At 48.1% G+C, this 16080-nt stretch overlaps 1 protein-coding gene across 3 annotated transcripts in view; it reads left to right on the forward strand.

The window, feature by feature from the left end:
• Positions 1-14852, forward strand: part of ACVR2B (activin A receptor type 2B) — a 35402-nt gene extending 20550 nt beyond the window's left edge. For 2 of the 3 annotated variants that reach the window (XM_022553756.2, XM_089919077.1), the window contains exons 8-11: positions 1405-1519; positions 2154-2292; positions 2386-2516; positions 4086-14852. In XM_022553756.2, coding sequence (XP_022409464.1) covers positions 1405-1519; positions 2154-2292; positions 2386-2516; positions 4086-4280 — 580 coding nt within the window. In that variant the 3' untranslated portion in view covers positions 4281-14852. Of the gene's footprint in view, positions 1-1404; positions 1520-2153; positions 2293-2385 lie in introns of all 3 variants that reach the window. The other variant, XM_022553755.2, reaches the window with a different exon arrangement.
• Positions 14853-16080: the final 1228 nt, after the last annotated feature.

Consider the following 16080-nt stretch of genomic DNA (forward strand, 5'->3'; position numbering starts at 1 on the left):
TGCGCTTGACCTGGAGCTGCAGAGAGGGTTGGAGGGTGAGAGCAGGGCCTGGGGGTCTCAGTTTCATAAACGTGGTTCGCTGCTCTGTGGTGTGTCAGAGGCAACCGCACAAAACCCTGTGCCCACCTGACTCTTCCCCTGCCTTCTGCCTGCGTCCCCTGCAGGCTGTGGCCTCGCAAGTTAGTTCTCTGGTTCCCTCCAGTGGCCGCAGGAGGAAGTGCCGACTGCTGACTAACTGGAGAGTTGATTTAGCAGGTCTCAAACTTTTTGGTTAGGATCCCTTTACACTCCTGTGGGTTATGTCTGTTGATATTTGCTGTATTAGAGCACACATATTCCATTAACTGTCAGAGTGATGATATGTGTGTGTAGCCTCTGGATAACTCTATACTCTTGGGAGAATGAGCTTTAAAAAAGGCAAATAACGGATTATTATGAAAAGAATGCTGACCTTGCAGATCCCCTGAAACAGTCTCAGGGATTCACTGGGGTCCTTAGATGGTGCTTTGAGAGCCACTGTGCCACCTCCTCACCACAGTGGCAGGCACTGCTCTAAGCACTTAGAAACACCAAGTCATTTCAGCCTCATTACTGCCCTGTGAGATAGGTACTGTTTTTCTCTGCCTGTCTTACAGGTGAAGGAACAGTGGCGCAGAGAAGTAGACCTAGTGTAGTGTGGTTCTGTGGCTGTGAGGTAGGGAGTGAGCCTCGAATTCCAGAGTTCAAAGCTGAAGGGCCCCGATGGTAATAACATTAATGACATAGGAGGTTGACTGTATGAAATTGCCGTTGTTGTAGGTCAAAAACGGTTGACTGTCGACTCTTCCATATGGTTCCACCTAACGGTAGTGCATAGTAAGCGTGCCAGGGGTGGCCCTAAACATTCGTCCATCGGTTTAGCCCTCACGGCAAGGCTGAGACAGGCGCGGGGAGATTGAGGACCTGCTAGGGGCCAGGCTGAACGCAACCTCAGCACCCGCTCCGCTGCTCCCGTAGTGGCTCGAGCCTCGGGGGCCTGCTCGGAACCCAGGCCAGTTCACTGAAACTTCTCTTTTCACTCACGTCCCAAATAGTGTAAATTCTTCCCAGAAAACTCATATCCCTGGCTGCTATGCCCCCTCCTCAAGCCCTCTGAGAATGTGAGGGCTGGCCTTCGATGCTGGGCACCGGGCTGGGGTCAGTGTTGCCGCTCTGGCGGGAGTGCAGTTCTGGACTCTCACACCAGTGGAGGGAGGCGTCCTAAGGCTGCCTGTCCGTGTGGCTTCATGGAACTCCACCCTGACGCAGACCCTGCTCCCCACGGGGATGGCCTGGCCTGGGGTCTCTGGGAATCAAGGTGGGAAGCCAGGAGGAGGGTCAGTTGGACCACATGTTCGACTCTGTCTCAGTCCATTGTCTCCACAGGGACTTTAAGAGCAAGAATGTATTGCTGAAGAGTGACCTCACGGCCGTGCTGGCTGACTTTGGCCTGGCTGTTCGGTTTGAGCCAGGGAAACCTCCGGGGGACACTCATGGGCAGGTGACGAGCCTCAGGGGGTGCGAGACGTGGGGGCACGGGTGGACGCTGCCCCCCCAGCTGGCAGGGGGCAGGGGTTGCCCCGCGAGCTCAGAGCTGTCTGAGAACTCCAGGAGCAATGCTCTCATTTCACCCGTGGGGAGAGCGAGGCCTGGAGGGTGGTGTGGTTTCCCAGGCCAGCCAGTGAGAAACAGATTTCCCTTCCTCTTTCAGTTGTAATTATTAAACAAGATAAAAATAAGATAAATAAGAGTATACTAAGAATCCAAACCAGAAACCTAGAAAAAGTAACCTAAGGTTAAGCCTAAGCAAATCATCCTAAAACAACGGCTATTACTGTTTTTAAGTATTCTCCCCCTCCTGCTTTTGGCGTGCGTCTCAGTGAAGTACACGTCATCTGTGTAGCCCCTCGTGGTGCTGATGGAGGCAGCAGTTCATGGAAGATTACTGCTGTCTCGAATGACACTTTACAGTCGTCATTACTTCATGACCCCGGGGCCCCCCGGGGATGTGGTGCGTCAGGGACGGCCGTCATTGTTGATGGCCCTGCTGTGCACACGGCTGTAGCTCCTGTGTCCAGCTGTGAGTGCATTTGTGCGTGGTTGGTGACCGCAGACCCTCCCCTGTCCCCGTGCAGGTGGGCACACGGCGGTACATGGCCCCTGAGGTGCTCGAGGGAGCCATCAACTTCCAGAGAGACGCCTTTTTGCGCATCGACATGTATGCCATGGGCCTGGTGCTGTGGGAGCTCGTGTCCCGCTGCAAAGCTGCCGATGGTGAGCGGGACGGGAGCCCTGAGCATTCTGGGTGTGTGGGGGTGTGTGGCTGGGCGTTAGGGTGACCCCGCCGGGCTCTCTCTCCACCCCCAGGACCTGTGGACGAGTACATGCTGCCTTTTGAGGAAGAGATTGGCCAGCACCCTTCACTGGAGGAGCTGCAGGAGGTGGTCGTGCACAAGAAGATGCGGCCTGCCATCAAGGATCACTGGCTGAAACACCCGGTGAGGGGCCTGGGGGGCAGAGAGGGCAGCCCCTCCCATGTGTGGCAGGGTCAGAGAGAGGGGCCTCAGGCAGCGGGACAGCCCCTCCGCCCCTGCCTGGTCAGAGGCCACTTGGTGCAGTGCCTCCCTTCCACCAGGGGAGCGTCTGGGGAGGTTAGTGCTCTGCAGGGAGGCGGCTCTGGTTTTGGCCACAGAGAGCGATGGGGTCTGACAGCTCTGTCAGAGCCCTGGTTGCCCCGTGGAGCACTGGTGCAGTGGAGCCCACTGGCCCTGGGCCTGACACATGTTGGTTGGAATCCTGGATCTGCCGGTCAGTAGCTGGGTAACTTCCGGCAAATTGCTTTATGTCTCTGAGCCTTTGTTCCCTCAGGGTAGTAATAGATTGAAGGAGTTACTGTACATCCCCAGGCAGGACACCTATCACATAAGTGCTTAATATGGCTTAGCTCTGTGGCATCTGGGCCCCTCCAGTCTGGAGATACCATACAAAAGACCCCAGCTATGGGCTTCCCTGGTGGCGCAGTGGTTGAGAGTCCGCCTGCCGATGCAGGGGACACGGGTTCATGCCCCCGTCCAGGAAGATCCCACATGCCGCGGAGTGGCTGGGCCCGTGAGCCATGGCCGCTGAGCCTGCACGTCCGGAGCCTGTGCTCCGCAACGGGAGAGGCCACAACAGCAAGAGGCCCGCGTACCGCAAAAAAAAAAAAAAGACCCCAGCTATGTAAATCATTATCTTTCTTGGAAGGATATTTGCCTCCAGCTTCATTGAGTCCTTTCCCCTGCTACCCCAGGGTTAATTCAGAAGAGGGACATCCTTGGGGCCAGTGGGAGCTAGCGCTCTCACCATATGGTCTGGGGTCGAGCTGTGGAGGCCAAGTTGAGCTGCCATGCTGCTCCCTGGAGCCCAGAGCCGCAAATGGAAAAATCTTAGGCATCAGGAGAGGGAAGCTGGGCCAGGAACTTACATTCTGCCTCAGACCTCCTCAGTCTCCCAGGGCAGAGAAACTGGGGTTGCCAGTCCAGTTTCCTGATGAGGAGCAGATCCAGAGAGGTCTGAGTGTGTCCTGGTGCTGAGCAGGCTGGATTGCTCCTGGGTGTGGGCATTTTGCCCATCCTGCTGCCTTTCCCAGCTGCACACAGTTGGTTCCAGCACAGGGTGTCACTCCACGTTCTCTGGACTCTGGGGAGGTGTCCAGGGCTATGGGGGACAGGGTGGGATGAAGCCTTCCTCTTTTCCCACCGTGACTGCACTTTGGGCCCTTATGTGGTTTGGGCTTGGCGTAATAAGATTTTGTTTGAATATCACTGCTCCGCGGCAGCAGCCATGTCTGCCCCCGGAGGGCCCTGGGTTGCCCTGCTTCCCACGTTGAGGTTCAGTGGACCCTTCGTCAGCGCTGTGGAGGAGGCCCGTGGCCTCAGGCTGGTGACTGTCGGAAGGGGAGTCTCCTTCAGACCCCTGCAGGTGGGCTCGTGGCTCTCCCTGGTCCTCAGGAACATCGTCAGGTTTGCTTGTCCTCAGTGAGGGCCACCGGCAAGGGCATCTGTTTCCTCTCTCCCGCTGGTGTGCAGGGCCTGGCCCAGCTCTGCGTGACCATCGAGGAGTGCTGGGACCACGACGCAGAAGCTCGTCTGTCCGCGGGCTGTGTGGAGGAGCGGGTGTCCCTGATCCGGAGGTCTGTCAATGGCACTACCTCGGACTGTCTTGTCTCCCTGGTGACCTCCGTCACCAATGTGGACCTGCCCCCGAAGGAGTCGAGCATCTAAGCCCAGGACATGAGTGGATCTCCAGACTCAGTGGATCTGAAGAGGAAAGGAAGAAAACAAAGTAGTGTTTTGTTTTGGAAATCCTGTAACACCAACAAACACGCAAAATGCAGCTGCTACTTTACCTTGACTTCTATTATTATTATAATTATTATTATTATTATTATTAATATTATTTTTTGGATTGGATCAGTTTTTACCAGCACATTGCTCTACTGTATCGCAAACAGTGGACACGTCAGCAGGCGTTGAGGTGCTGAGCTGTGAATGCAGAACCAGCGCCGTGCTGAAGAGCCTCGGCCACCTCCCGCCCTTCGGGGTTCATTTTTCCCTCTTTCTCTTTGTTTGTTGTCTCAGAATCTGTGACACAAAGAAACCCATCTCCTGTCTTAGGAAACTTAATGCTGCAAACTCTACCTAGAGGAACCTTTGAAGACTGTTACATAAGAACACATCTTCCTCAAAAGAGGAGTTTCCCTCTGCCCTCGTCCAGCCCCCCGCCTTTTACTGTGTTTTTCTCCCTTTTTCGACAGTGAGTATAAGAAACAGCAGATGTGTCCTTCACGGGTTACCGGGTGCTGTCCTGACCGAGGGAAGCGGGGCTGAGGATGAGGATGGTTTGGACCGGAGTTGGAGGGGAGGACAGAGCTGGGGGTGGGGTTTGGTGCAGAGCTACACTGGACCCGGGCACATTCGGAGCAACGTCCTTTGCTATGAGACTACTTCTCAGGTAACCAGGAATCGAGGGGAAGGAGTGTGTGGAGGCCAAGCGTTAACGGCAAGAGCAGGGTTTGGAGAAAGTCTGAAATCAGGTGTGGCTCTGACCCATCTGTTGGCCCTGACCAGTTTTTTCCACTCACTTGGGCTTGGGCATAGGACAAAACATTTTTTCTGCCCTGATTTTAAGGTTAGGTAAGGGTATAAATCATCACGGTTTAGTGAGTACATTCTTCATAAGACATGATACTGTAAATATCTTTAATGAGGAAAAGTTGAAATATGTACATTGCTTCCTCCTGGAGCAGTTCAGGGAAATGGCCACAGGGGGCGCTCTGCACAGCCAGGGCGGGAGAGTTTCCTGGGTTGGGCCTGCCAAGAAGGCCTGGCCCTCTGGAGACCCCCGGAGTTCTGCAGTGCTGGCTCTGCCCTGTGTGGTGACGTTATTGTCCCTTTCTGTGGCTCGTGAACACAGCTTTCTCCAGACCCTTTAAAGAGGTGCATATTCGAAAAACAGTTTCTCTGTTTTGCCATAACCTTGCTCTCGTCAGTGAATGTTCCTAATGCTGCTGTTTCAACATTTGAATTTTTTTAATTTATGAAACATGCAAATTTTTTAAAAAAACAAAACACACACATACATGCTTTGCTATGTGGCTTCCGAGGTTTAAATTTTGAAGAGTAAGAGAATTAAAACTTCACGACCACAGACCACCTCAAACCAGAAATACCTCAGAATTTTCTACTTGTGTAAGTTTTATTATATATTTTATTAGTTGTGTTGTCTTGTAGTAAGTATACTTTAATGTAAGTTGGCTTTTATGACAAGAAAGTTTAAAAGAAATAGAGAAAAAGAAGAAAAGTTGTGAGTCTTCTAGGGAGTGCTACCATTTTTCTTTGATAACGCCCCCTTGTAAATAATTGTCATCAACTGTAGGTTGGCTGTCTGGGCCGAGTCTGGGCATTCATCACTCTTATTTGTGAAGACTTTTCCTTCCCGTTTCTTTAGACCATTTTATTTAAAAACTGGATCTCTTCACCTTGCGGGTAGGCGAGTTGGTGGACGATGGGGAGAGGTTGACTGGCATGAGAAGGGGAGGGGGGAGCCTCCTCCTGAGTTATTTGGAAGTTCAAGTGTTTCCCTCGACTTGATTGGTCATTGTGCAGGATGACAGGTGACCCCACTTTAACTTGGCAAAACTGTAGCCTTTAGACCCACGTGAGGTAATTTTACTCGAGACTTAATTTCTTAAGCACATTGGCAGCAGTGATAGCGGAATTGAGCTGTAGGCCTCTGGGTCCACACTGCTCAGGGCCGGTCTGTGACGGCACGGCTTGGTGGTGAGGGCTCAGTGCACCGCCACGCGGGGGTTCTGGGCCCCTGGGCCGTGTCCTCCTCTGCGTGTTTGGGCACGGGGTGTGGTAGGAGACGAGTTTGCTTCCCTCTCAGAGCTCAGTTTTTGCTTCATGGGTCAAAATGTGGGCTGGCCAAGGTGGCCACAGAGACAGGTTTTTGTTTTTGTTTTTTGGTAAGTTATTTGTCTTCTGACTTTTCCTTTTTAAGCTATTTTTTGCTGTGGTATTTTTCTTCCCTCGGAATAATTTTTAACAGAAAAACAGGCCTTACAGCAGTTGCTTTTCTTTTCCACTTATGTCTTTCAGAAGCTTTAAAATATTTATTGAAAAGTGCCATATCTGATTTCTCCAGCTTTCTCCTTAGGCAGGGCTGGGAGTCTCTACTTTTCAACCCTCAGAAGAAACGAATAGAATAAACCAGTAACAAATGTAGCTAATTTACCATAGGAATGATTAGATCCCTGATCCCAGCCCGTGTGGAACACTAAACCCCAGCCTCTGTTTGGTTTTAGATTTCCTCTGGGCAGTTTTTCTTTTGTGTGCTGGCTTGATTCTTCTGGGAGCACGTTTTGGCCCTGCTGTGGGACCTGCGGGGCAGGATGCAGGACGGACAGGGCAGGCCTTTTGTCTGGGGACGCTCCCTCTTTGCTGACCCAGTGCTCAGCCACTGTCACTCCCTTTGGGGCCTTGGCACCAGAATGAAGTGTCCAGAGATGGCCCCATGTGGTGTGGCCGGGCAGAAGGCTTCCGGCGGCCCTTTCCCCGTGTGCTAGGCTGAGTGTCCCTGACTGCTCGTGGCCAGGAGAAGGTGGGCATCTCTCTCCCGGGCATGCTGCTGGGGCCTGGGTGGGTCTTCCGCCTCTGATAAAGTTAGGTTTACTGTCATGTCTTCTTCTGCGGGGAGTCAGCCATCCAGAGCTCTGATTTGTGTCGATGGGGTTGGGGGCCTCTGCCTGTGCTCTTCTTCACAAAGATTTCTTGTAGCCTCCACTTCCGGTGATCTCAGATCACTGCTACCTTCTCCCCCCTGCCCCCCCCCCCCGCCACCGCCAAGCTCTGTGGAAGACGGGGTGGGGGGGCAGGGAGGGAGTCTGACATTGCTTTCCCTGCCTCATCCAGGGTGAGAGGGTGGCCAAGTCAGGGGACAGAAGTGGCCCAGGATCCCTGCCCCTTTCTTCCTAGTGTACTGTCGTCCGGGCAGGCTTCTGGCTGTGGGGTGGACTTGGGGGAGAGTGTGTTCTTTTTGATCACTGTGGGGAGATCTCCTGAGCCAGAGAGATCCATGGGAGGGAGCAGACACGTGGGGACAGAGGCCACCATGCCACAGTGTCCTGCAGAGGACTCTTCATGACGGGCAGCCAGAGAAGGCCATGGATGTAGTCGTTAGCTCATGCTGGGGCTGGCATAAGCTGGGCTTTTGCCTGGGGCCGTTGGTCCCTATCAGGAGTCCTTTGGTTGATTACTTGGGGTGTGAGGGCTGAGAATGGACCCTTCTTAGGAGAAAGCGAGACCCAGCTGTGCATAAATGTGGTGAGCGCCATCAGCCTGGTGTTCAGATGGCCTTCCTGTCCTGTTGGCTTTCAGTAGGTGCCCGGAGGGGTCAGTCCTGCTGGGGAGGCTTCCCCGTGTGTGCCAGCTGCTTCTGACTCAGGATTCACTCTGTCTGGATGTGGTGGCATGTGTCCAGAACACGAAGGACCTTGTCCAGCCTTGAACATCCTCAGGATTCTTGAGCCCCCAGCTCACATGTTCTCAGCCAAGGGAAAGATCTGCCATCTCCAGGCCACTGAGGTGGTCCTTCCCCTGCCCCTGGGGCCAGGCTAATCCTCCTGTCATGCTTTAGGGAGCTGAGCAGGTGACCCTGCAGTTCTGTGTCCCCTTTCTCTCCAGTTGGCCACGTTCTTGGTGGCTGCTGCCCTGCCCTTCTGCACTGGGTGCTTGGGTTGCATGTGTGGTGTTTCCTTGGTGGCAAGCCCAGCCGTGTACTGAGGGTCCACCATGTGCTATGTGTGGCGCAGAAAGCCCATCACGTGGCCCCTGTGCTCTGAGCCATGAGGGCAGGGAGGCAGCTGTTCCATCCAGGGTGGGAGGACTAGATGACCCTCTTGCAAATGGAATTCTGCCTCTTTTTAGAATGCAATGTGAAGTTCCCCACATCTATTGGTGATACAAGGATTTGATGTTTTTTTAGTAATATAGTGAGCGTATGTATGTAAGTTTTTACAAGTGGTACTAGAAGTTGAACAGCCAGGCATTATTCCGGAGAACTTGGCTCCCTAGAAAAATATCTAAATTGGAAAGCATTTTTCAGGAGAACTCAGTTTACTCAGTCTGTCAGTCCCAGCTATTTCAATGGCCTGTTGGGTTCTGAATCTTTGGAGAGACAGCCAGCCCTGCCTGGTTCACAGTTCGGGGGCCCTCAGACCACATTTTTCCAAGAAGCACAGGGAATTGACTCTCTACACTCCCCCTCCCCCTCCCCCAAGCAGCCAGAAAAGGAAAGAGGACAAGATGGCTTTTTCTCCTCTTTTGGGTGATTTGAATTCTCCTAGGTCGATGGCTGTTCACAAAACCTGAACTAATAAAATGCTCAGCAGCTAATGTGTTCAGCCTAGTAATGATGAGTTTAAGTCTCAATCAGGAGTAATGTTTTAGGCAAAGAAACGGACCCAGTAATTCAGTTGATGAACTGTTTGTTTATTTTCTCAGTCTAGATTTGTAAACAGTGTATTCAGGGTTATAGGCATAGTTCTTTAAGTAATACTCCTGACAGTTAATTTGTAACCAGCAATTCACGTATGAACGTATCCCAGACCTTTAGGAGGCTTGGGGAAGTTTTAAAAGATGATTTTAGTTTTGTAGCAAAAAGAAATTGAAGCTTAAAATGCACCCTCTCCCTTGGAAATTAATTTATTTGACTCAGCCACACTTTAAAAACAATTACATTCGGCCCTCTGTATCCACGGGTTCCTCATTCGTGGGTTCAACCAACCTCGGATCAAAAATATTTTGGGGGGAAAAATTACAGAATATTCCAAAAATCAAAACTTTAATTTGCCACCTACTGGCAACTCTTTACATAGTATTTACATTGTATTTACAACTATTTACATAGTATTTATATTGTGTTTGGTATTATAAGTAATCTAGAGGTGATTTCAAGTATAGGGGAGGATCTGTGGAGGTTATATGCAAATGCTACACCATTTTATGTAAGAGGCCTCTGCCTCAGTGGGTTTTGGATTCCCATCCCCCTGCCACACTCCTCCCCCATACAGAGGGACGACTGTAGTGGGTCCAGGAGACCTATACATTATCATCAAGTAAAAGTCCAAATTATCTAGTGGGGTATTTTGAATATTCCTATTTTAAACTCATTTTGGGTCCACTGTAAACTTTGGTTTGGACAAGATTTTGAATTTAAAGGATTTACCACTATTTAAATTTTTACAATTTTTACCAAGCCTTTACATTTTTGTGATGGTATCTTCCAGGTATGAATGAAGCAGGACTTTTTGATTGTGGTTACTCTATGTATCCCTGTAGTGCCAAAACCAGTGATATATTATTTGCTCCTATGGCAGCTCGTAGCGATAACACAAGTGTTTTTTCCTCATGAATTAAAATGCATATTCTCTAAACGCCAGCATGTGGAGATGGGCCCTGTGCTGCCCTTTCTTCTCCAGGAGTGTCTTTGGATTGTCTGGGGCCTAGACAATTCTGAGAACTACTGCAAGCCAGTTACAGGACACTAAAGAAATATACACACGGACACGTGTGTATGCAGTGGATTCTACAAACGTGGTTTCTTGTGGACATCTACAGAAAAGCGTTTCATTCATTTGCAAAGTTTACATTTTTAAGCTGACGGTTATAAAAAATACAGCGCATTAGCTAATGCTTTTCAGGCAGGTGAGGATGGGTTTTTTGCAAATGGATGAGTTCCGTCTTGAGTCCTGGGAATTTCTGCTGTTGGTTGGGCGTGGGCTCGTTCCCTGATTCTCCGAATCCCGTTTGCATTGGAATGTTGTTAGGTAGCATTGTAAATAAAAGTATAGGTTATATAATAGAGTTACAGCACTTGAAATTTTACTTTAAAAAATCTATAGCACTACATATATATTTAGTTATATCACCTGACAGATTTCTTCTGCACAGTGTGGAGATTGTTTTATACCACAGATTATTTTTATAAAGTCTAGTGAGTTTCGAATAAGAATGATTCTCTAATCAGAGTAATGAGCTTTACCTTTCAAGATAAACATACACTGGAGTGTAAGTGGTGTGGCGCTGTCACTTAGCGCTCCTGCGGATTCTCGTTGATACACTGGCAGATTACAGACCATCTTTGGGTCTCGTTTGACCAAAACTCCACTCGTGGCTGTCTGTGTGGGACAGTCTGTGCAGGACAGGGGTGCTCAGCCCTGCTCCTTGCAGACCTGGAGGAGAGGGGCTTGGAGAGGCAAGTGGAGCCTGCAGTGTGCTTCACAGTCGTGCTTCCTCCTGAGGTTTCTTTTGAACAAAGGGTTCTGAGGTGAATAATTAGTTTCTAAGTTACTCTCATGGGTGAAGTAGTATGAAGGTGTTTTGGGGAACAGAAATTGCATGGGTGCAGGTTGGGGTGGGTTGGGGTTAGAATAAGATTCAGGCTACGAACATGTGAAAAGAGGATTTGGTGATTGGAGAAATCTGCCAAACTGAATTATCTAGGACCAAATTATCCAGTTTTCAGGACAGAATTCCCAATGGAGTAATTATTCGGAAAGGGGGAGGGTGGTGTGTGGACATAGTGATCAGATTATACGGAGAGCTGCCAGACACATGTTATCTTCTCTGTGAGGGCTGTTTGGAGGCGAGAGGGGCTGCGTTGGCTCGCCACTTTAGTCTAGCGAGTAACCCAGGAGCCTGTGGAGGAGGCTCAGAATCCTGTACCAGCAGGGCATTTTTCCAGTATCTACAAGGTTTTCCTGCTCTTCCTACAAAGGTCAGCATCACTGCCATAATCTGGAAGGCAGTCTTCATGTTAGCCTTTTGATTTTTTGGGTAGAGAGTGGATGGTTACTGGGTAATAAGCCTTTTTGTTGGGGATGTATAGGAAGTATACATCATGTATACTCATCTATACTCAAGTATAGAGTCATGTAGCTCATACTCTGTAGCCGTAATGGCTGAAGGCCTGTTCCCCAGCCCCTGCCTGCTGGCTTCAGCTGCTGCGTTCGGAGGTGTTCTGGTTGGGACAAAATTGTCAGGAGAGTCCCTAATGTGTCATGGGAAACCAGCTGTGCTTTTATTCGGTCTGATCGAGAGTAAAGTTTTACGCTATCCCTTTTATACTTGAATGAATTGAGTTTCGGCAGATCCAGGAGCACTCTGGGAACCAACCATCCGTCATTTTCCTGTTCCCCATCAAAGAACATTTCTCTGCTCTCCAGCCACGTCTTGGAATGTAATTCTGTTGTGCCTTTGTTTTTGTCACCTGCCTCCCCCCAAAAGCAACTGCTGTAAGCTTTTTTCTACTTGTCTTTTCTAGCCCGAAACCCCAGCTTTTTCCTTTTTCCCAGCTGTATTTTCTGGATGCAGTTCTGTGCTCCAGGTGTGTTAAGAACCAGTTACCTCAGACCTTGTGTTGAACAGTGTCACCATCTGGGTCCTCTCGAAACTGCAGGCTTGTGACATACACACGCAGGAACCCTGCCGAGTATGGGTACTTATTTGTTTTAAAGTAAAACTCTTCCCAAGGATTGCAAAAGGGGCTTCTGGCAAGCTCTTCATGGCCCTGCGGTGGGATGGGTCTTGAGTGCCATCTGAAGGGTGCTTTCCGCGCTCCACTTTGAATTCTGCCATTTTCAGTATTCTGCTGTCTGAATAGGCAGAGTGATTCAACTGGTTGGCCTTGTACACAAATGAGTTCCGAAAATGAGCTCTTTGTAACACATTTCCAGTCAATAAAGCTCAAATGAAGAACATTCCCTTAGATGGCAGGATTGAAAACCCCCGCCCCCTATCCACCACAGTGCATTTCGGGAAGATGTCTGTAGCGTATGTTGCTGTGAAATTAGGCCTTGCGGGTTATGGCTGTTTGTCATTTTGATGTATTTTAAATAAATATATATATATTTTTTAAAGAGCCTTTTTTACCAGTTCAGAAAGTTTAATTAACCAGCAGTCACCACATCTGAATCTTTGTCGCTGGGGCATAGATGGCAGACCAACATTAAAGTGGTAACTCAGCCCTACGAGCGTGGGCTGCCCACCTGGCCTGTCCTGCTGACCGTGGGACACCAGGGTCAGTGTGTACCCACTGGGTCCCAACTCAGCCCTCGAAGTGTTCGGTCTCTACTCTGTTCAGGCGCTGTTTACTTCAGTCTCTACAAGGGCTTTAGCCCAGCTGGGGTTTTCTCAGAGCCCTGCCACGAGTTCAGTGTATGTTGAGCCAAATAATTTCTCCATAAGGGAAAAACACGCTCGTCGAAATTTTACCAGCAATGACAGAGATGAGAGTAGGAAAGGTTAGGCAACATCTGGGATTTGATTTGGAAAGTGTCCAAGTCATTGTCAAACACCGTCTGAGAGCCAGTGACCGTAACAGAGATTCTTAGGAGACCTCATCTGAGAGTGTGAGGACCTCCTGTGAGGGGAGGAGTTGTTAAAATGCCAGCGTCTTTTTCCTCCCTTTTTTTTTTTTTCCCCTGGAATTCTGTAAAAATGCAAAGAGAATTGGGTGGTACTTGAGAATTGGGGGTGAGGGTTACCGCAGATGAGAAACATACTTATAGATTTCAGTTCCACGCCACAAATCCACACAATGCCGTTTTTCAGCTGTACAAAAGAATCTGCTTATGAATTTGACATGATCTTAATGGTAGCATCAAAGGCCGAATTTTTCACGTGTTAATATTTTTTCCACATTTGTCCTTGAATCTGAAGAACTTCATACAGTACTGTAAATTTAACTTACATTGAGTTTGATGTCAATTCTTGTGAAAAGAGCTTCTGCATGTAACAGACACACAGTTAAGGAACACAGCAGAGTACAACATTTGCAGGACCAATTCTGGAACCAACAGATGTCACCTCTCATTTGCCATCTTATATGTCAGTTTTACCAGCTCCTTCTAAATGTGTGTATTATTTGTAAGGAAAAGAAGGAAAATCTTAAGACTTGTCTAATAACTTAGTGGAGAATGTGTGTGTTGGGTTTAGGATGGATAGCAAAGTCTTTTTGAGCTGTGTTATCTAACTTGTATATAAAACTGTAATTAAAAGTTTGGATTCACCTGTTTCTCACGGTTTACAATGATGAATCATTTGAAAACTCTGGAAATGTGACTAGGATATGATTTAAGCCTGTAGAAGTGAAGAAGCTCTTCAAGTGCTAAAACTAAAGACTTCCAGTTTTTGGCTCAAATTCAGTAAGTACTGTTTGTATGCCAGGATATGTGAGATGTAAATGTAATAGGTCACTTTTCACCCTTGTAGCTATAAAATAAAAATTTTGTAGAACAGAAATAGATTGTACTACTGAATTAACAAAAGTTATACTAAAGTATCATGTTTAAAAAATATATATATATATATACACACACACACACACAGAGTTAAGCTTGTTGCTGTTACCCTGTCTGGATTTGAAAAGTGTGCTGATTTTTATATATATATATATATATATATATATAAAACACACACATATATATATATATTATATACCCGCACACATCTAAAATGGCCTAAAGCAGACATCCATGTAATTACAGTTGCAAAATGAAGACATTTTGGAGAGAACATTGTATCATAGTTCATTCATTTGCAGTGGATCTTTGTTCCTTTTTACTGTGGTAATTTTAGAAATGAGTGTCAAGTTTGGAATTAGATCTGCTAAGTTGGGGTTTTGCTGCTTGAACTCTGCACTGGGTCCTCAAATAAACCGATGTGAATGTAGTTTTTTTCCCCCTGTGTGAAGAAGCAGCCACACCCCAACAGATAGGAGGAAAAATCTAGAACTGTTTCAAGTTTTATCTTTTTGTATATGAAAATAAAATAATAATAATAATAAAAATCCTGTTGTCTCTCTTAATCACATGGCAGGGGGTTGTATTCTCCCACTTACAGGGCCAACTTGAGCACCTCCGTGAATTCCTGCTTGGACGACATGCAGTTAATGGCCAATACCTAGGCTGTCAAGGTCCTGTGGGTGGACCTAAGCACAGGTCTCCAGGTCTGCCCTTCAGAAGCTCAGGACTTAGTTGGAGACACTGTGGGCTTCTCCTTAATGGACTGTCCTGGGACTTTGGGTATGTTCCTGCAGGACAGGGGTGTTATTTTCCAAATCCCCAAGATCCCCCACACACACAACCCTGCTCCCCAATCCTATACTTTGCAGACAGCCCTGAGCAATATTTTTGTAAGTGCAGCAGAGAAACCTAGAAAATAAGTTATATTCAGGACTACTGAGAATACAAGCGCTGCCATTTCCAAACATGGCTGAGTAGCTGGGTCACTTGCTGAGCTGTTAAAAAAATACAGTGATGGAGCACCACCCCAGATCTGAATCAGCAAGCCAGATCTCCCGTTTGGGAGCTCCTGAGTTATCTCACTAGATGCAAACATGGTTCCCTGCTAATAAAATAATTATAGTCTCTACTACCTAATAAAACAGGAAAGATGCAGAAATCACCTCACTGCTTTCTGCAGTAACATAAAAGATTTTTTTTGGCCTCTGACTAATATTTGCTAAGTGGAGAAACAATTGCTTTGAATCCTTCTGATGGTGTCAATGCCTTTTTATTCACTGTTTATTATGAAGATTAAATAACCTGCTTGGATCTCTTTGGAACAATTTTTGATGAAGGGGCCCTCTATTTAGGAACCAGTTGTCCAGTTTTTGATCCATTTTGTCTTCTCAGAGTTAGAAAGTTCACCTTTTATTAGTGAGTGCCCTTGATGAGAAGGAGAGGAAGACAAAAGGCTACCATTTTTGAATGAAGACAGCGCTAGCAACACTGGAAGGTCGAACTGCAGGGACCATCTGGTTGCTTTCTCTTCAGCAAAGGGATTCTTTCAGTTAAAAAAAAAAAAAAATTGGACACAGAAGCCGGTTCATAAAAGCAGGCTTGCCCAAGTTAGCAAGTAGAAGAGGGCTCAGGGGCCATTCAGCCTTCCCTCCCACTCCTTCCCTTAATTCTCAAGCACCCCTATGGAATACTAGGGTTCCCCTGATGACAGTTTTAAAACTACTGGTCCTTCATTTTAAAGGTGGACAAACAGGCCCAGAGGAGGTACCCTACCCAGAGTCGGGCAGACTTTAATTCTTGACTCTTGGGGCCCAGTGTGGGGTTCACTGTTGTTTCCAAGTACAGGATGTGGGAGAGGAAGAGTCACCCACCATTTCTCTCTCTTTCTGGTGCTTAGCACAGTGCATGGCACTTAGGAGGGCCTTGAGAACTACCTCTTAAGTGAATGTATGTATTTAGTAAATTCTGATGGAAGCTGTCAAAGCAGCTTTGAAACCTACAGATACCAGTGTTGCCTGGTTGTATTTGGACTCTTGATTGCACATGCCAGACACCATTAAACAAAAAGGGGGCTTTGCTGGAAGGATCCTGGGGCAAGTGGCCAGCCAAGCCTTGGGTAAAGGGCAGGATGTGTCTGGGCTTCTTCAGGAGCCTCGGAAGCTGGGGTCAGCATGGCACGCCTTCACCTGTGTCTCAGCATTTGTTCCACTGGTGCT

The sequence above is a fragment of the Delphinapterus leucas genome, chromosome 10 (genome assembly GCF_059928025.1).
Source record: "Delphinapterus leucas isolate spDelLeu-1000000601 "Yukka" chromosome 10, BTC_Dleu_Yukka2, whole genome shotgun sequence".
NCBI lineage: Eukaryota > Metazoa > Chordata > Mammalia > Artiodactyla > Monodontidae > Delphinapterus > Delphinapterus leucas.